We start from the raw sequence: 20,535 nt of genomic DNA on the forward strand, positions 1-20,535 counted from the left end.
AAGTTTTTTTTTTTTTTTCCTTGAAAAGCTGTGGACTTTAGGCCAAGTATTAGCATTTGTCTGGTCTGGGTGGTGGGTGCATGGGTATTTGTGATATTCCTTCTACTTTTGTTTATTTGAAATACCATATTGAAAATAGCTTTAAAAAGTAAAGTGATACACTGACCTTGAGTTTAAAGGGGTGTAATAGGCTGAGGTTTTAATTTGTTTGCATTTACAGGAAGGCATCAGTGCAAGAAATGAATTGTTTAATTGCTGACTTTATTCTTTGGTCTTACACCCCAGGGTTTCCATGATAAAGTTTTAGAAGACTGTGATACAGTCCTCAGTTTAAATGCCAGTAACTGCAAAGCTCTGTATCGGAAATCTAAGGCTTTAAGTGATTTAGGAAGATACAAAGAGGCTTATGACGCTGTAGCAAAGTGCTCCTTAGCAGTGCCTCAGGTATGGAATTTACATTACAGTTCATTTGTTTGCATCATAAACATTTTCTTGCTCCATGTGGAGAAATGGCATCTACAAAGTTAAATTTTCCTTGTAGCCTTCAACCTGCCTCACTTGGGCATAATTGCTGAAGCAAGTATCTTAATGGGAAATAAGTCACAACTGTTTGACTTTTTCCTATGTATGGTTGGTGTATTTAACCTTCCATTCATCAGACATGCTGCCTTTTTCAGGATGAACATGTAATAAAACTAACTCAAGAACTAGCTCAGAAATTGGGATTTAAAATAAGGAAAGCATATGTGAGAGCTGAGGTAAGCTGGAGTTCCCTGCACATCTTCCTATTGTTTTGTAACTTGGAGTCAGTTCTGTTTTTAAAGTAGGGTCTTTATTTTATTGCAGCTCTCACTAAAATCAGTTCCTGGGGATGGAGCTACCAAGGTAATGTTACTTCTGAATCATAATTGAAATTTAATTTAAAAAAAGAAAAGATGGAAGTCTTGGCAATTCTGCTTTTTAATGTTTTGGGGGAGCATCTATTATTGAGACCTATTTATTTCTCATGTGACCTTAAAAAAAAAAAAAAACAATCTAAGTAATATATTTTAGTCTTAACCAGCATAACATCTGTTAGAATATTTTACAGTTAGATACTTGAAAAAGAGTAACTCAGGACCAAACAGAAATTTGGGGAATCATTAGGATAAACAAAATTAAAACACACACACACACACACAGTCGTCTTAGAGCTATGCTAATGGGTATCCATTGTGAGTTGGGAGCTGGGTGGTGGCTAGAGTAGGCCCCAGACTTTGAGGTCCCTCTTGGGGCTGATACTCAACTGAATACCCTTTGAGCAAGAAATAAGTGGTGATGCTAGGACCTGATTTAACACCATATATTATAGAAGTTCAAATATTCAATTTATCTCTTGAACCATAATTGAAAGGGAGTCACCTATTTGTGAAAACCTGCATTTTTCTCTTACAGAGTTAGTTTTATGGATTACTTTATAGTTTAGAATCCTGAAAATATTATGATCCATTATTTGGTTTAATTTCTAGGCTTCAAACTATTCTGTGGAAGATATTGAACCAGGTATGTTTCTATATCTCATCATAACAAACAGAAAAATGTCAGTTAAGAGTTTATATGGGTTGTTGTCTAAAAGATTGCTATGGAGCTATTAGTACTAGAGCAAGAATAATTTCAAAAAACACCTGTGGGTGTGCTGGCAAGTGACTGATAATACCAGATTTCAGTAAGCAGTCATTGAATCTCCACCATGTCCTGCCCACCGTCTGGTAGCTGTGCTCAAAAGGCTACAGCCTCTTTCAGAAAGAAGGAAAAGTTTTCACAAGTGAATAATTTCTGGATAATACAAATTATTGTTAGGATGATTTTTACTTTTTTATTTATTGCTTTTACTGCCTTATCTATTTATTTTATAATTGCTTTCATATTTTCGCCTGGCTCTTCATTTTCTCTGCTTTTGTTGGCTAGTGAACAAATAGTGTTGCGAGTATACTGAAAACGAATGAGTGCATTTTCATCCATGTTACAGATTTATTATCTCCGAGACAAGAAGCAGTTCCTGTTGTTTCTTTACCTGCATCAAGTTTTTCTCATGAAGTTGGAAGTGAATTGTCCTCAGTCCCTCTTATGCCCTTAACTTCTATTTTGCCATTGCAAGTGGAAGAGAGCTCTCTGCCATCTGCAGTGTTGGCAAATGGAGGAAAGAGCTCCTTCACTATGCCGGAAGCTTTTTTAGATGATGGAGATATGGTCCTTGGAGAGGAGATAGATGACCTTCTTGATTCTGCACCTGAAACCAATGAAACAGTTATGGTAAATTTCAGGGTTTCTCTTTTTCTCTGAAAACAGGGTTAATTGGAAAGAAAAAAAAAAAAGGTAATACAGCCTGGTACATACTTTAGTATTGCCTGTAGGTTAAACTTGATGTTTCTTATCCCGAAAACTCTTTTGTCCTTTTCGGGTGTTAACTGGTTAATTTGATCATTTTTGAAATAGAAAAAGGAAGAAACATGCTATGAATAATTAGCCAATTTTACTGCAACTTACACTGGGATCACATATTATTGAAAGGGTAAATTTAAAATTCTGACAAAGAATAGGCAATTGGTATCTGACCTGCTGCCTATTTTTATACTAAGAATGGTTTTTAAAATATTTTGGAATGGTTGGGAGGAAATAACAAAAGAAGAAAAATATTTTGTGACACATAAAAATTATATGAAGTTATACGAAATTCAGATTTCAGTGTCATTTAAGTTTTATTGGAACACAGCCATACCATTCATTGATGTGTTGTCTGTGGTTGCACTGTCACAGCAGAATTGAGTAATTCCAGCAGATAGTTTTACCTGCAAAGCTGAAAATACTTAATGTCTGGCCCTTTACAGGCTGACCCTTGTCATAAGGTATCTTAAAATAGTAGCAACAGCAGGTATAGTAGGATGATGTTGAGAGAGGTGGGTTAAAGGGAGAAATTCAGAGCTGGTTCTCAGGGCCAGTGAAATAGATAACGTTGTGGAGCTGACCAGTTGTAGAAGTGTTTATACAAAGCAAACAGGCGTGGGTCTGATTCTTGCTGGTTCTGGCATCTTAGACAAGTTACTTGACCTCCCAGCACCTCAGTGTTCTCCTGTGTGCAGTGGGGATCCCAGTAGGACACATCTCGAGAGTGTTGTAAGGATGAAATAAAGTAGCAGCATCTGGTGCTTAGCTCCATATAAGGCACTAGTGACCCTCTCAATAAATTGTCACTGGGGTGGGGGAAGGGAGAGCTAGAACTCTGTTTGTTCTTGTGGAATTGTAAGTTCACATCTCCAGAGAGCTGGTCCCAGTCTTTACTGGCTTCCCCAGTTCCCTTCTCATGTGCCCCCTTCTTCCCACCCCCATCCCCACAATCCTCTTTATAAAGCCAGTTCTAATGAGCCTTAGGTTATGGTCAGGTGAGGTTTGGGAGTCATAAAGAAGTTTTGCGGGTGAAACATGAATATAACATTCAGATTAAAATGACATTAGTGGGAAACGGACTTTGGCCCAGTGGTTAGGGCGTCTGTCTACCACATGGGAGGTCCGTGGTTCAAACCCCGGGCCTCCTTGACCCGTGTGGAGCTGGCCCATGCGCAGTGCTGATGCGCCCAAGGAGTGCCCTGTCCCCCGCATAGGGGAGCCCCACGCGCAAGGAGTGCGCCCGTAAGGAGAGCCACCCAGCGCGAAGGAAAGTGCAGCCTGCCCAGGAATGGCACTGCCCACACTTCCGCCCACACTTCCTGTGCAGCTGACGACAACAGAAGGGGACAAAGAAACAAGACGCAGCAAAAAGAGACAGAAAACAGACAACCGGGAGAGGGGAGGGGAATTAAATAAATAAAAATAAATCTTAAAAAATAAATAAATAAAATAAGATGACATTAGTCATCATACCTTGATCTTTGTGAAAACTGGGTTTGGAAGGGAATAAGTTTGGTAGCTTAAACTTTTCTACTGAATTTTTATTTAAACATTGTTACCTATCATGTTTACCCAGTGTAATAATTTGGTTTTATACACTGACGGGAAAGGTAGTACAGCCAAACTTGTGACAGAGGTTCATGAATTTTGATCATATCTTTTTTCTTTTCCAGCCCTCAGCTTTAGTCCGAGGACCCCTTCCAACTGCCAGTGCCCCTCCTAGCATACCCTTTCCGGCATCTCTGTTAGGAACCTTACCCGTTGGTGCGAGGTATGCTCCTCCACCCTCCTTTTCAGAACTGTATCCGCCTTTGACTTCATCCTTAGAAGATTTTTGTTCTTCTTTAAATTCATTTTCAATGAGTGAATCCAAACGAGGTAAGAATCGAGCCTACATTGTAACCAATTGCAATTAGTTTTCTAAAAAAGAAAAATTGTGTTTGGTAATTTATTTAACTCTAGGTAGTAGGTACTTGAATTGTTTTCATTGTAGCTGAAAATGTGCTAAGCCTTCAGTTTTACTTTGACCTTGACTTTAACTGTGTCCTGGAGATCAGGAAACAAAGGCATGAGAATAGGAATGTATGTGGCACTAATTTTTGTATAGTTTGTTAGGCTGGATGTCTGTATTATCTTGGGGTAAAATGACTTTTAATGACAAGGAAAGTGTACTCCATCCTAAGGGAGCCCTAGCTTGAAGTCAGGTTATCCTTCTAAAATCTGAACTAGGCAAACACTAATTTAAGACTAGCGGGATGAATGTTTAGAATGGTCAAAGTTAGATTGATCGGTTTTAGGCTTCATCCTTTGAGCCTAGTACACTGATGCCTTAATTTTACAGGGATTTTTGGCTGGACTTCTTTTTCTGTAATCCTATGCTTAATTAGCATTTTAGAAATTAATAACAAAAGCCATATTTTTCTGAGACATTGTTACATGGTTTTTAAAGGGACAAAAATCTAAATGGTTTAAAGATTGACAACGGAAGATTCTAAAATATGTGGGAGACGGAAGGGCAGAGAGGAAATAATTGTGGCAGACTAAAAAAGTAATTGAACCTTAATAATTTTTTAATGTGGTAAGTTGCTGTTTCATATTTTTAAAAGGAGAGGTTCTTTTCCCCTTTTGAATGTGAATTATTTTCTTAGACTTTTTAACAGCCCCATTTGATAGGCCCTGCCTTAGTTTATTTCACAAAAAGAGCTTCTTATTTAACTCTGTTTGACTAAGGGTAATTCACGCCCTTAGTTTCCAGAGGAAAGGAACAGTTCCATAATCCTCTTTGAGTGTCAATAATGAACAAGAAAGCTCCTTGGAACTGGGATGGGAAAATAACGTGGGGAAAGCCATACTCAGTAAACTACTAAGCCCTGATGTTCTTATTACATGATCAGAATGAAAAGGTCTGTTGAAGTTTTTTTATTATTTTAGATCTGTCCACCTCAACTTCTAGAGAGGGACCACCGCTTAACAGCAGTAATTCCTCCCTTTTACTTGTAAGTGCCACTTCCTCTTTTGTAAATACATCGCTTAAACTGAAAAAAGGGGTCTTTTACTTACGTTTCTTAGTTATTTGAATGAACGTGACAGAGTCTCCCTTCAATTTTGTGTTTGTACTGTGGGAAATAGTGCTGTACTAAGAACGTTCTGGAACATCCAGTAATAAATGCTCTGTGTTTAAGACTGGATCTGTTGCAGCAAGTTAATCATTGTGGCAGATAGTGTACGAGGCTTTAGCAGAGCAGACAAAACAAGGAAATGCAAGATTGGGACATGTAAAATGTGTGTGCCATTGAAAGAGAGTACTTAGCAGTTACTTTTAACAACACCTGAGGGTTCAAAAAAAGGAAAATGTAGAAAGAGATAGTTTTTCATACGGAGGGCATTCTGAATGGAATAGTACTGACTTCAGTTCTATGAAGGATGTTTTATTTTTCAGATGAATTCACTTCCTTCTTTAGTGATGTGCAATATTTGTTGGCTGCTTTTTTTTTTTCTTTTCTTTTTTCCTTATTCTTGTTGCAGATGAATGGACCAGGTAGTTTGTTTGCTTCTGAGAGTTTCCTGGGAATTTCAAGTCAGCCTAGAAATGACTTTGGAAATTTTTTTGGAAGTGCAGTTATTAAACCATCTCCATCAGTGATTCCAAGGCATCCCCTTGAAGGAACTCATGAATTGAGACAAGCTTGCCAGATCTGTTTTGTAAAATCAGGTCAGGAACAAACACAAGGAACAGACAGTGTTAAACTAATTCATAATGTGAGAGTTCTTATGAATTTATGAACGTGAAAAGCACCAACTGTTATGAATCTTCAGTCCCTATTTTGTTGCATTCTTTCTAAAGAAGCAGCAGTTACTAATATGAGGCCTTTGGAGTCTATTAGCATAAGTCTCTGCTCTTGTTTAATGTCATTTTATTTATAGTAACATGTGGGTTAGAATATTTACTTAATTTTAGCAACTTACTGAAATTTTAATGAAATTCTTTTTGTTCTAAATATATGTTCAGAAACTTGATAATTTAAAAAAGAGCAAGAACAGTAAAAAAGCATTGTAAGGCCAGTATATGATAGAATGTTTATGCAAATCAAAGTACTTCCTGTTGGTTGTTTTATATCTTTCCCCACAAATCAGATGATATAACACAATTTTTCTAAACTAGGGCCCATACTCTTTTTCTCTCAGTTTTATGTTTAATAGTATCCTTTACATTTATAAGCCATCAGAATTTCTGTCCAAATTATTTCCCTAACAGTTAAATAAGAGTATGTTTTGGAGAGATCTAGTTTGAATAGAACTTTGTGTTGTCTGATAAACAGCATGAAAGACAAAAATCTACTTTGCTAACTTGTTTACATTTTGAGTTTGCAAAAATGGGGATTTTATGGGAATTTAGCTATCAATGTGCATCTGCTTGTGTCTGCTTATAAAAGTGACTATAAAATAAAATACTTTTTGTGCCTATGAGCAATCCCCTTTACATCTTTTTCAGGTCCTAAGTTAATGGATTTCACTTACCATGCTAATATAGATCATAAATGTAAGAAAGATATTTTAATTGGTAGGATAAAGAATGTTGAAGATAAATCATGGAAAAAAATACGTCCAAGACCAACAAAGACAAATTATGAAGGACCATATTATATATGTAAAGGTATTTACTGTAACTACTTAGTTGGTATATATTATATAAGTGATAAACAATATGCTACATTTATTACAATGGTTCAGTTATTGACTTATTAAAAATGTTTAGACAGAGTTATATTAGCAAGTTCTTTGGATTGAGACATTAGTTTTTTCATATATTCTTTAATGTTGTTTTTAAGTTCTTGTGTAGTGTATGTTTTCTGGTTTCATGGGCGCAGGGCTTTGGCCAAGTTTTAAATAGGAATTATCTCAAGCTTTAAGTTCCCTGACTTAGTCTAAACAGAATTAAACACTGAACTAAGGCTTTGAAAATGCTGTTCTCTTTAAGCTGCTTTTGAGAGAACTTGGTATTTTCATTTTTGTCATCTCATTTCCTCTGAGTAAGCTTTGACTGTCACTAAGTGATTTTTTTTTCTTTTTTTAAAAATAGATATTATTATTTTTAAGCAGTTTTAAGTTAACAGAAAAATTATACAGAAAGTACTGAGAGTTCCCGTATCTTCCTTCCTGCTCCCTACAGTTTCCCCCATTATTAACCTCTGGCATTAGTGCAGTATGTTTGTTACAACTGATGACAAACAATACAGTACTTTCATTAGTATAATCTCAAGTCCATAATTTACATTGGGGTTCACTCTGTGTGCCTAGACAATTTTTTAAAATTTAGGCAGAGCTACATGAAGCTCTTGGCTTTGGCTGCAATAAAAACAATTTATTCTTTCCATGTTGTTTTCTTTTTTTAAAGCATTAATACCATTCTTGGGTAGTAATCTGCATATCATTGATTGAAGTTATCCATGAACTGTTATAGAAATTCAAATGTTGCCCTATACATATTTAACCTCATTGACTGCAAAAACAGTTGTGCATGTTTTAAATGTCTTTTAATCCCTGTCTTTCTAGATGTTGCTGCTGAGGAGGAATGTAGATATTCAGGACACTGCACATTTGCTTATTGCCAAGAAGAGATAGATGTCTGGACACTGGAGCGGAAAGGGGCATTCAGCCGAGAGGCTTTCTTTGGTGGCAATGGGAAGATAAACCTTACAGTATTCAAACTTCTCCAGGAGCATCTTGGAGAATTTATATTCCTTTGTGAGGTGCTTTTTCCAAGACTTATTTTCTGCTCTAAAATTGTCGATAGTTTCTGACTTGCAATCTAGGCATATAAAGCATTTATCAAAGGCCCTGCATATAATAAGCATTCATGCAGTACCTGGTAGCTACTTCATTATCAAACAGGGTAACATTGAGACTTCATATTGACAACTAAATTGATGTAAATATGCAGTGTATAAGTATGTAATGATATTGGAACTAAGGAAACATTATCCTGGGTACAAAATTTATATTTTGTGTTATGTTTTTGTGATAATTCCTCTTCTCTGTTTCAGAAATGTTTTGATCATAAGCCTAGAATGATAAGTAAAAGAAATAAAGATAATTCTACTTCCTGCTCTCACCCAGTTACGAAGCATGAGTTTGAAGACAATAAGTATGTTGGTAGTTTCTAAAGTTTATACTGATAAAATGTATTCTTTCCTTAGATCCAAATAAATCCAGTAGTAGTATCTGCCTGTACACACGCCCCCCATTTTTTTGTTGTTCTTTTGAAGGAAGATGACTATTTTAAAAGTGTCTTTTAGAAGATTTGACTGGGACTTTAAAAATTAATATTAAACTGATTACTTAATACAGAAAAGCATTATTATTTTATAGTTTCTCACATGAATTCAGGTTTTGTTGTGGCTTAACATAGAATTATCTCCCACTTACCCCCCCAGTTATTCTAATAGTTGCATACAGTGATTTATTTTTTTCTCATAAAGATTTAAATGGTATTCTTAAATCTAGAAAGTCACATTATATTCTTTGCTTTTTGTTGTTGTTGTGTTTGTTTTTTCATTTGAGAAAGTTATGGAAGAATGATACTAAAATACCACTCCATTTTCATCTTAGGTGCCTTGTCCACATTTTGCGAGAGACAACAGTAAAGTACTCTAAAATACGTTCTTTCCATGGTCAATGCCAGCTTGATTTGTGTCGGCATGAAGTTCGATATGGCTGTTTAAGGGAAGATGAGTGCTTTTATGCACATAGTCTTGTGGAATTGAAAGTCTGGATAATGCAAAACGAAACAGGTAGGTTTGTGCATGGCTGAAAACTTTCATCAGGCTAGTCAGGTTTTGATGAAACAGTAATTCAGAAACCTTCTCCATCAATCCCTTGTGGCAGCCTTGTCAGTTTTGTCCTGAGCTTCAAGCTGAGTAGCCACCTAAAATTTTTAGAGTTGTCTATTTTTAGTATTCTTAATGCAATTAATTATTGATACAAGTTCATGTTTAGCATATATTTGCAGGAAGAAAGATTCCTCAGGAGGCACAAAGAGCTGTATTTATAAATAGTCCTGTTTGTAACAGAGTCCTGTGTTCATTCACCCTTGGAGATTAGGCTACATGAGAATCATTGGGAAGCAAAGGTTCTCTGAATCTGGCTGTGACATTGGTGGGGTGTTATTATGTACATGTAATCTAAAGGAAGCCTGTGCATTTCCTAGGTATCTCACATGATGCTATTGCTCAAGAATCTAAACAATATTGGCAAAATTTGGAAGCAAATGTACCTGGAGCTCAGGTATTTTCTCTTTTGTACTTTTCTAGGTTGGCCTAATGGAGTTTGGTTATTGGTGGATGCATTTTATGCTTATAGGCCTGTTGCTTTCTTATTATTTACTGAGTTGACTAATTCTTAGTGAAAAAAAAAATCTGAATTTAGTTGATCATATATATATATATATATGGCAATGTACCATACCTACCAGGAATATAGGATCCTGTTTTCTTATTCAGCCTAATTGGCAAAAACAGTTAGGATCTTGGACTTTGGGGATTATTGGGGTAAGGGAATTGGATATTGTATGTAGTTTTGTTTACCACCTGGCATAAGCTGTTGATCCACTCCCCAGACCACCAAAAGAAAAAAATTCTAGTCATCAATTCCAAAGCTGACCTTCATAAATTGAGGTGGCATTATAATTGGTTTTTACTATATTCTCTTGCATTTGGGGGGAATATTGGACATTCTTATATCAGCATATATATAATGGTCAAGTCATCAAACCAGACAAAAATAGAAAATTGTATGCTGTTGTAAAGGGGGAATACAGCATGGTCATTCATTATTTGTTTTAATTGTTTAAGGTACTTGGCAATCAAATAATGCCCGGATCTCTTAATATGAAGATAAAATTTGTGTGTGCTCAGTGTCTGCGGAATGGTCAAGTCATCGAACCAGACAAAAACAGAAAATACTGTAGTGCAAAAGCAAGGCATTCGTAAGTAGGATGTATGGAAACAATGCTTGCATCATGATTATCTGTTTCATAGGTATAAAATCATAGAAGCAAAAAGACTAAGGCTTTAAAGAGGGCAAAGGAAAGTAGAGAATTTAGGAGTAAATAGAATGCAAAAGGGAAAAGAATTTTAGGATTAAGGAGCTAAGAATTCAACAGTAGTATTTTTTCTGTATTTTATCATTCCTTTATTTAGGATTCAAAGGGATAATTGTTTATAAATATTAACAGGAAGTGAAACAATTTTAGAATCATAAGGCATCTCTCTTAGAAGAGTTGAGAAAAAAAAATCTCTGGTCTTTCAGGTACAGACTTCGTACCTCTCCCTTTATAGTATGCCTTTTGCCAGTGTGTCTGTTTCTTCTGAACTCCATCTTTCTTAGGTGGACCAAAGACCGTCGCGCCATGAGAGTGATGTCTGTTGAACGTAAGAAGTGGATGAACATCCGTCCTCTCCCCACAAAGAAACAAATGCCTTTACAGTTTGATGTACATACGTAATTTTTAAGCCACTTTTTTTTATTAGGCATTTCAAATCATTAGAAAGTAGTAGTAATTCAGATTGAAACTCAAGCCCTTTAATGCTCATAAGTAATAATGAAATTTAAGTGGTTCCTCTTTTGTTTTCCTTCCACTTTAGTATGTGTGTGTTTCTATAGCAGTTTTTTTTTAATTGATTGGAATTTTATGAGTTACTGGAAAAAGTAATAAGTAATAGAATCGCTAAAACATTATAGGCATAATTTATTTTTCAGACGAATTTCTTTTGGGAGGGAAAGAAAATTTCATTTAATATTTATATTTCAACTTTGATAGGAAACCCAAGACCTTCCATATTATTATGATTGTTGTTGATGAGTTAATTTTTATCATACCTTGCTTTGTTCACCAGACAATGGATACTAGCTCAAAGTCACCCAACCTTGTAGGACTGTCTAAAAGTGCTAGAGGAGCATATTCCTCAAAATCCCTTAGAATGAAAACCCCAGACCAGTGTGAAGTTAGGTCAGTATTTATTTCATTCATGCTGTGGCTCGCTTCATCTCGGGGCACTATAGTGCTGGTGCCTGGTCCCATCCAAGCAAACCACCTGAGCTGACTCTAGAGAGGGTCTGGAGAGGGTCTAGAGGCATTTCACCACGTGGCTGCACAGATAGGAACACTGGGAGCATTGATAGGTAGTAAACTTTCTGCCCATTGGCCCCAAGAAGCAGTGCAGATGGATTTCCAAGTTCCCTCGTACATGAGACCTCTCTCTGAATTGCCAGAAAGAGTTGAGGGAGAAATAGACTAATTTTCTGTTGCCCAGAACCTTGCAGTTTGATCAAACTTACACAGGTTCCAACATCAGTCTTTGCAAGGTAGTGATGTATCTGTATTTTATCCTCAGTGCTGTGGACTCATCGGTTTGAGTGGTTTTATCTGTGGGTTATAAGTATTACAGAAGGGGAAAAGAAGCTTTATTGGAACCACGCATCTCCTGTACTTTAAAAGATAACAGAGCTAACTGAAGTATCGAGAACTTGGTTAAAAGTAGGACTGAGAACAATTCTAGTTCACCAGGCAGCTGCCTAGGACTGCTCACTATTCTTTCATCTCAGATGTGGGGTACTGTGCAGTGTTAAAGTAGCTTATTTCCTCTTTTTTTCTACAATGATAGATATTACAAGAGGGATCCTTTTTCTAAAAGAAGAAATAATTCTCTATTTGAGTGTAGACATGTGGCGCAATAGAAAGAGAATATGTTTCACAGTCTGCCAGGAGGGCCCTGGTTCATTTATTCTGTCTCTGTTGGCCAAATGGGAATAATTACATCATGAGGAAGATGACATGAGATGGCGTTATGTAAACTTCCTGCAAGTGCCTGACCTTCTTCCTTGTATTTTCTTATCCCTGCTTCTTATCACTGAGCTTTGAAAGACTATGGTGAATGTTTCCCTAGCAATATCTGACCAAGTACTTAATGGGATTTGTCTGGGGAAAGAAAGTTTTATTGACTACTGGCTTGATGCAGAAGATTTTAAGGGTAGGGGTAACTGACTGACATTATTGCAAGGGAGGAAATAAGCAGTTAGGGCTCAGACTGCTTTTAGTTTTAGCAAAAACAGATGCTAAGCATTTAATTGTATGTCAGCAGAGTGATATACAGGGCCAGCTCTTGTTGAAGTGTAAATAAACTAAAATAAGCTAACAAGTAGTTGTTCTAGAATTCATGCTGTATTAAAGACAAGTGCATTGATGATATTTGGAAATTGAGCTTTCTAGGTGATGGGGATTTTCTTACTTCTTGATAGTCGTGAGTCTTAGGAAAGCCTGCACTCAGCTGATCCCCGTCATCTTATTTTCCTGCCTGTATTGTTGTATTTACTTAGTTAGATAAAAATAAAAATAACAGGAAGAGACATTATTTGAAATTAGTGTAACTTGATGGTTTGGTTAGTGTAATAATTGTTTTCAGATAACATATACCTAATGAGTTATGGCTGAGGTTAGTTGCCATTATTAAGTAGAGGTAAGTTGAATTTCTGAGATTTTCAGATACTGTTTAGTTACTTTTGGAGTGGTCTGCAGTCTCTCCACTGCTTTCCAAGTGCTGGCGTGAAGGCGCCTGAGAGTCCTGCAGACCAGACTGGGAGTGGTTAGATGGGGAGCCAGAGGTTTTCATTGTGGAGATAAAGTATTCTGCTCTGTTTAAAGCTGATACTCAGAACTAGTGAGTTTATAGACATTTTTTTAGTAAGAAAATGTTCTGTACTCTAATTCCATACTTTGCTTACTTTAGAAACTTATTTCTTTTGAAAACATTGGGAAAGAAAGCTTAATTTTGTGTCTATTTTAGGCTTATAGTCAATTTGAATAGAATCACAAATTTCCTTTTAAACTTACATTATTAAGCATTAGCATGGATAATAATGTTTATTCTGCCTACATGTAAAAATTAAGCAGTTTTACTAAGGGTACTCTGTTTTAAATGTTATACTTTTTAATATATACAGCTGTGCAATCATATTGCGTCTGGAAAAAAATGTCAGTATGTTGGAAACTGTTCCTTCGCTCATAGTCCTGAGGAACGAGAAGTATGGACCTACATGAAGGAAAATGGAAGTAAGTTATGTTTAACTCTGTTGTGGACATCCGTGAAATCTAGCCTGCCTGAAAGTGTGTTTTCTTTCTATAAATAGGCCAGCTTCCTGTAAACACAGAAAGCTGTTTGCATTCTACATAACCGCACTGTGCTTCACTGGTTACTGTTAGATAGGGACAACTGCTGGAAAATGTGGCCATGGCCTCAGAGGAGTAGGAGCTGGTGTCTGATTTGTGTTTGGTTTAGTAGAATCTTGACGTGAACACAGACATCTGCATCCTTTGATGTAATAGATGTGTTCCTGAAAAAGGCTCTGGGGAAGTTCAGCTCTTTCATGGCTATTTAAACCAGTTTGTTCCTTTAATGACTAGTAACCCTGCTAGATTAGGGGGTTTCTTCAAGGAGGTCTTGCTTGTAGTTTCACCGGTCCAAGGGAGAATGTTTATCTTGGTCAGATTTCAAGTTTATTGTAGGAGCCTTTGAGAGGAGCCTCAGACAGCTTTTCACTTTTGACCATAAAATGTATTACCACAAGAATGATTGTTTTTTAATCCTGAGTAAACTGATGGAAATTCACTGGCTACCTAAGATCAGCAGTCTCTGCAAGAACCAATTGGATTTAAGAGTATCACCACATTTCAATCACGTGTAAATTCAGTGACTCCTAGATGAAAGGAACTCCTTCCCGACCGTCTTGCTTGGAGTAAGGACACAGCGCCGGGCCTTCCTGGAGGTGTGCCTGCTCGTCATTGCTCTCACAGTGGACCTACTGCCGCTGGTCTTCAGGGGGAGGGTTTCTAGTTCACTCTAATCTGAGCCTGATGATACAGTGTTAGAACCACCCGGCAGGCAACAAAGCCAAGTTTTGACCAGCTCCTTTTTACTACATTTTTTAGCACAGTGGTTCTCAAGTAAAGATGATTTTGTGCCCCTCACGACTCCAGGGGACATTTTGATTGTCCTGACTTGGGCCAGGGGAGCCCTCCTGGCATCTAATGGTAGAGGCCAAGATGCGTGTAAATATCCCTCAGGGCACAGGATAGACCCCCAGAGCAAAGAACGATCCGGCCCCAAATGCCAACAGGCCAAGGCTGAGGCACCTGGTCTTAGCACTTGGCAGTAATGCAGAATACACTTGTTCTTACTATAGGAAGCAGCTGGCAGCCACTGCCCAGGACCTGCTCACAGTCCAGTGGTTACAGATTGCACCCCAGCAAGTCAGTCCTCCTGGGCTGCGGCTTGCTTGAAGAGCACCTGCCAGAACCTTCGTCCCACAGTTGTGTGTTTCTCATCTTCCTCAGTGAACAGTGAGGGGTACATCAGCTCCAGGCCCCCCATGCCAGGCGAGCAGCCTTGTTCTTCCTGCCCTGAATACGTGCATTTCACGGGGGGCAACACAAAGTGATGCTGTGGCTATTTTTGGCGTCCCCTTATGGTGGTTTCTGAGGTTGAAACACTCCAAAGTGCCTTGCAAATGAAGGGAGGAGTTAATTAATCTTGACAGCTAATGTTTGCAGCCTAACAGTCCTGAATTTAGTTCTCAAGCTTGAGAGTTTACCTGCTGCTTGGATATAGGCTAATATAATTAGTCTCTGTTCTGTCCTCTCACTTTTCTTTTCAACTTTTTATTTTGAAATAATTTCAAATGTACTGGGCATTTGCAAAAATAATACAAAACCAATATAGAGAACTCCAATATACCCTCTATCCAGGTACCCAGATTTACTAGCTTTTAACATTTTGCCACATTTGTTACATCATTTTCTTTCTTTGGTTTTTTTCCTTCGTCCTTTTCTTCCTTTCTCCCTCCTTCCCTTTCACCTATCATCTATGTATTTGCTGAACATTTGAGAGCTTAGCATACATCATGCTCCTCTACCACTTAATACTTCTGTGTATATTTCATAAAAACAAGAATATTCACTTATGTAACCTTGTTAAGAACACTTACAAGAAGTTTCGCATTGATATAAAGCATATCAATATTTTTTTTTTGCAATTGTCCCAATAATGTTTTTTTATTATTTTTAGAAGATTCTGGGGATTGAACCCAGGACCTTGTACATGAGAAGCAGGTGCTCAACCACTTGAGCTACATTTGCTCCCAATAATGTCATTATTTTCTCCTCTTTTATTAGATAGATCCAGGATCATGTATTTCATTTAATTGTCATTTGTTGGTCCTTTTATTTTTTAATTGTGGAAACATATAAAACATCAGCTTTCCCAGCTCAGCGACTCCCAAGCATACCATTCAGTTGGTTTAATCACATTCACAAAGTTGTACTTCCCTCCCCACTTTCATATACCAGAATGTTTCCATCACCTCAAACAGAAACTCTGCACCTATTATGCATTAACTCCCCATTCTCCTCTCCTCCTGCCCCCGTTAACTGTACTCTACTCTCTGATTCTAAGAATTTGCAAGTGGAATTGTACAATACCTGTCCTTGTGTATGTGGCTTCTTTCATTCAACATGATGTCTTCAGGGTTCATCCATGTTGTCACATGCATCAGAACTTCATTCCTTTTTACAGCTAATATTCTATTGTATGTTTATACCATATTTTGTTTTTCTGTTCATCTGTTTGCAGACATTTGGGTTGCTTTCATCTTTTGGCAATTGTGAATAATCCTGGTATGAGCATACTCAGTGTGCAAATACCTGCTCAAGTCCCGGCTTTCAGTTCTTTGGGTATATACCAAGTAGTGATACTGCTGGGTCATATGGTAGTCCTATGTTTAACTTTTTGAGGAGGTGCCACACGGTTTTCGACAGTGGCTGCACCATTTTGCATTCCCACCAAAAATGTACAAGCATTCCTGTTTTTCCACATCCTCGTCAACACTTGTTTATGTTTTTTAAAAATAATAGCCATTTTAGTGGCTGTGAGATGGTATCTCATTGCGGTTTGATTTACATTTCCCTAATGGCTAATGATGTTGAACATCTTCTCATGTTTACTTTTCCTTTAAAAATGTGTGCTGATACAAAAAATGTGCATGGTGTTGTGTGTATTGAAATAGTCTTTACTTGTTGCTGAAAATAATTATATTTCTCTTCAGTACAAGATATGGAGCAGTTTTATGAACTCTGGCTAAAGAGTCAAAAAAATGGAAAAAGTGATGATTTTGCCAGTCAGTCAAACAAGGAAAATGGAAAACAAATTCACATGCCGACAGATTATGCTGAGGTTACTGTGAGTGCTGTTTGCTCATTCATCTCATCTTTGCTTCTGAGCCCCTGAAGGAGCCTTTCTTTTCCCACCTCTCCACAGGCTGGCACCATTGCTTGCAGCCTGCCTTTCTGGTAGCCTCGCTTTCTCTCTTCAGTGGCCCCTGCCATTAGCATTAAGTCTTCCTTGTTCTAAAAAATATTTTCCTTGATCCTATTTCCGATCTTGGCCCCAGAGAAATGAGTCCCAGTCCTAGTTCCTCTCAATCTCCGTCCTAGCCTGTGACCTTGGGGAGACTAACCTCCGAGGCGTTAGCATGTACTCGGCCATGTGGGCTGCTGCCTCCTTCCCTCCTTACCCGTCTACAGTCTGCCTTCTGCCGCCACAGTCCACCAAGACATCTGTCATTGACCTGTGGTCTTTCACAGTTTTGGTTTTCTCTTTTTAAAAATTCAAAAAAGTAAAGAGAATAATGTAATGAATATCTCGAGCTCATCACCCCAAGCTAACCAGAGTTAACAGTTTGTTGTTGTTTCTGTAAAATAAATACAACATTAAGATAAAGTTGAAACCCCATTTGTTCCCCTTCCCAGAGGGAATCAGATCCGGTGTGTATTTTTCCAGGCTGTGTTTACATATCTTACGAAACAGATTTATTCTTGAACAAGCTATAGTTCTGCCTGGTGTGCTTTTTAAAATTTATGGAAGTGTATGTGCGATTCTGCTCCTTGTTTCTTGTTCTGTTTTTTGACACCCTTCTGTATAGATTCCTGTGGATCCAGGTGCATTGTCCACCTGCATGGCTCATCCGTGGCCCAGTCTTGCCGTGTCCCTTTGTGAACTCCTGTCATCCTCTCAGGGCTCAGCACCAATTCATTTGCTGCCTTGCAACCCACCTGGGGTCTTGATTAAATTATAGAATCTCGGTCTGCACCAAGAGTGACTGAGAATCTAGTGGGAGTTCTCCAGGAATCTTTATTTTTGTCTGGTGTTGCAGATGCAATTACCCAGAAAATTTGTGAAACACCATTCAAGCACTTGAAACTTAACATCTGTTTGGCACTTAAGTCCCACCTTAGCAGAGTTCCTTCCAAGTAGTTCTGTCCCCTCAGGGCAGCGTCCTACCAGCATCTTTACCCCCCTGGCGCCTGGCACAAGTCCTGGTCCACAATAGGGCTCAATTCCTGCGCCTTGACTGGACTTGCTTGTCCTCTGGAGCTGGCATGCATGTCCTGGTCTTCCCATTCTCTCTGCTTTTCCCCATGGTGTTAATTCTTCCCAGAATCCTAGCTGGAATCTGGCATCTCTTCCTCTCAACAAACATCCTTGTTTGCATACTGGCTCCTCTTGCCTCCTTGCTGGCGCCTTCCTGGACACCTGGCAGAACCCATGCCCTCCCTCACCACCCTGCCTGCTCTCTGTGGCCTGTGTTCTGGCCCGCCTCCCAAGCTGGGTCCTTTCCCGGTCCTTCCTCAGACTTGGATGTTCTTGCCCAGCTTCCCCTGCTACCCTGCTAGCCTGGGCTCCCTAAGAATAGAGCCCGGGTCTTCGGTGGGTTGTGCCTAGTCCACCTGGAGTCCTGAACAGCCTGTAAGCCGCTGAGAGGCACATGGGTTGCACTCACTGATGGGACACGTGTCTTCCATGCCTGCAGGTGGACTTTCACTGCTGGATGTGTGGGAAGAACTGTAATAGTGAGAAGCAGTGGCAAGGCCACATCTCCTCAGAAAAGCACAAAGAGAAGGTTTTCCACACAGAAGATGACCAGTATTGCTGGCAGCACCGCTTTCCAACAGGGTATTTCAGTATTTGTGATAGGTACGTAGGTTTTAAAATTTTTCCACATAAAAACGGCTGATCTTGTATAACTCTTTAGAACATTATGTCAATAGGCAAAATGATACAGTCTGCTAGAATTTGTTGCTGTATCTGATGAACCCAGCTACTTGCTCAGACTTTTTAGTTGCTTGTTGAACATTTCTTAATCACTCTACTGTGGTTATGTAAAATTTACTGGTCTCCTGACACTGGTTTAAAAGGTCCTAATATGACTTAATAGAGAAGTGTTTTCATTCAAAATTGCCCAAATGACTGCAGCTCCAATTTTCTAATTCTTCCCCAAAATTTTTGCTCTAACTAGATATGAACCAGTTTTAAACTACCTTAAATTATATTTCAAGTGTGACTCTGGAACTTAATCAGATCAAAGGACAATATTAGCATAACAATGTCAATCTTTTTATTTAGAAAATTATCAAAGAAAAGTGAGATAATATTGAATTGTTCCTCATTTTGTTAAATCACCGTTTATATTTCATTTATATTCATGTGATACAAAAACTGTGGAAGGCATTTTTTTTTTTACTTTATCTTGCTTATGATTCCATTTCTTTCTACCACATCAGGAAGGATTATGGTCTTCTATTTTCTCCCATCAAACAGAATTTTTCATAATATGGTTTTAATCAACTTAAAATAGTTGAAAGCACTAATTTCTCTATTGTAGGCATCAAGGCTATAAAATATTCATTTTTCTAAGTTTAAGATTCCTAACTAAAATTTTATGCAAATCATAAAGCTAGGGAAGCATAAATTTTTAAGAACCATAATGCAATTTTTCTAAACAACTTGTGGTCTCTTAACCAAGCTGACTTGCCCTAATAGGTATATGAATGGTACCTGCACGGAAGGAAGTAGCTGTAAGTTTGCACACGGCAACGCTGAACTTCACGAATGGGAAGAAAGAAGAGACGCCCTAAAAATGAAGCTCAACAAAGCAAGAAAAGATCACTTAATTGCCCCAAATGATAATGACTTTGGAAAATATAGTTTTTTGTTTAAAGATCTAAACTAATATGCTGGCTTTTATGTATGTTATCTAATCAGAGCATTGACCAGAAAAATTGAAAGTGTTCCAAAGCACGTAGCAGAGGAGCTGCAGATTTCTGCTTGTATTGGCATCTATCGTTCCTCCTGAGCAGCAACCCACAGTAGGTAGGACAACGGGCTGTTTAACAGGTCTGGCCACGCTCTCACGAAACCATTGGCATCAAATGGTGAAGTGACCACTGCCCAGTTGCCATCTGTTGAACAGACTTTTGGATGAAGTGTGATGGAGAAGAGGATACGGACGACTCCCTGAGTTGGTCCTTCAGATAAGAACCATGAAGATAAAGAGAATAAACACTTGTATCAGAATGCATGATGGATGAAATTCTTTACCTGTTTTAGCGGAACGAATTTGTTTACTATAATAAAGTTTGCTACTTATCTGTATGTAGGTTGCTAAAAAGGATTTTCTTAACTCCAATTTTAAGCCAAATAACCATTTAACACTAGTATATGTTAAATGGGGGTATTTTTCTGTATTTGTATGTTTCACTATAATAAGGGAACTGAGGATAGTTGCATTGAGAATATTTTGGAAAAAAAAAATCAGTTGACTCAAATTATTTCTTGGTCTTTTGCTGTTTAAATGATGATTTTGAAAGATTATACTTGTACTGTTGGTATTGTGTAGTGTATGGACCAATATTGCCTGTAATAAAGATTTTATATAGAGATGTCTTTCACTTTTTGGTGTGGAGCTTTCTTCATACACACACAAAAATATAATTGAAACTGGGTACTGAAATAATTTTTTTTTTTTTAAGGAGGTAACAGGATTGAACCCAGGACCTCATACATGGAAAGCAGGCTCTCAACCACTGAGCTACATCTCCTTCCCAGTGAGAGCCAGTTTTTTTTGTTTTGTTTTTAGGAGGTACTGGGGGATCAAATTATTTAGCAAATCAGATGTTCTCGTAAAGTAATAAAATTGGTCTTAACTACCTTCCCACAGAGAGGG

The 20,535-nt window shown here is 37.9% G+C and overlaps 1 protein-coding gene across 1 annotated transcript in view; it reads left to right on the forward strand.

Annotated features, from left to right (window-relative positions):
- ZC3H7A (zinc finger CCCH-type containing 7A) overlaps positions 1 to 20,260 on the forward strand; it is a 35,114-nt gene extending 14,854 nt beyond the window's left edge. Inside the window, exons 5-23 of the mRNA XM_058286461.2 lie at positions 286 to 444; positions 678 to 758; positions 847 to 885; positions 1,509 to 1,542; positions 2,009 to 2,292; positions 4,098 to 4,302; positions 5,356 to 5,420; positions 5,950 to 6,136; positions 6,917 to 7,078; positions 7,978 to 8,174; positions 8,469 to 8,569; positions 9,034 to 9,215; positions 9,632 to 9,708; positions 10,275 to 10,408; positions 10,810 to 10,915; positions 13,423 to 13,531; positions 16,579 to 16,712; positions 18,343 to 18,506; positions 19,353 to 20,260. Of these exons, the coding sequence (XP_058142444.1) occupies positions 286 to 444; positions 678 to 758; positions 847 to 885; positions 1,509 to 1,542; positions 2,009 to 2,292; positions 4,098 to 4,302; positions 5,356 to 5,420; positions 5,950 to 6,136; positions 6,917 to 7,078; positions 7,978 to 8,174; positions 8,469 to 8,569; positions 9,034 to 9,215; positions 9,632 to 9,708; positions 10,275 to 10,408; positions 10,810 to 10,915; positions 13,423 to 13,531; positions 16,579 to 16,712; positions 18,343 to 18,506; positions 19,353 to 19,542 (2,610 nt within the window). The 3' untranslated portion in view covers positions 19,543 to 20,260. The remainder of the gene's footprint in view (positions 1 to 285; positions 445 to 677; positions 759 to 846; positions 886 to 1,508; positions 1,543 to 2,008; positions 2,293 to 4,097; positions 4,303 to 5,355; positions 5,421 to 5,949; positions 6,137 to 6,916; positions 7,079 to 7,977; positions 8,175 to 8,468; positions 8,570 to 9,033; positions 9,216 to 9,631; positions 9,709 to 10,274; positions 10,409 to 10,809; positions 10,916 to 13,422; positions 13,532 to 16,578; positions 16,713 to 18,342; positions 18,507 to 19,352) is intronic.
- The last annotated feature ends 275 nt before the right edge of the window (positions 20,261 to 20,535 follow it).

Source organism: Dasypus novemcinctus, chromosome 23 (assembly GCF_030445035.2).
Source record: "Dasypus novemcinctus isolate mDasNov1 chromosome 23, mDasNov1.1.hap2, whole genome shotgun sequence".
NCBI lineage: Eukaryota > Metazoa > Chordata > Mammalia > Cingulata > Dasypodidae > Dasypus > Dasypus novemcinctus.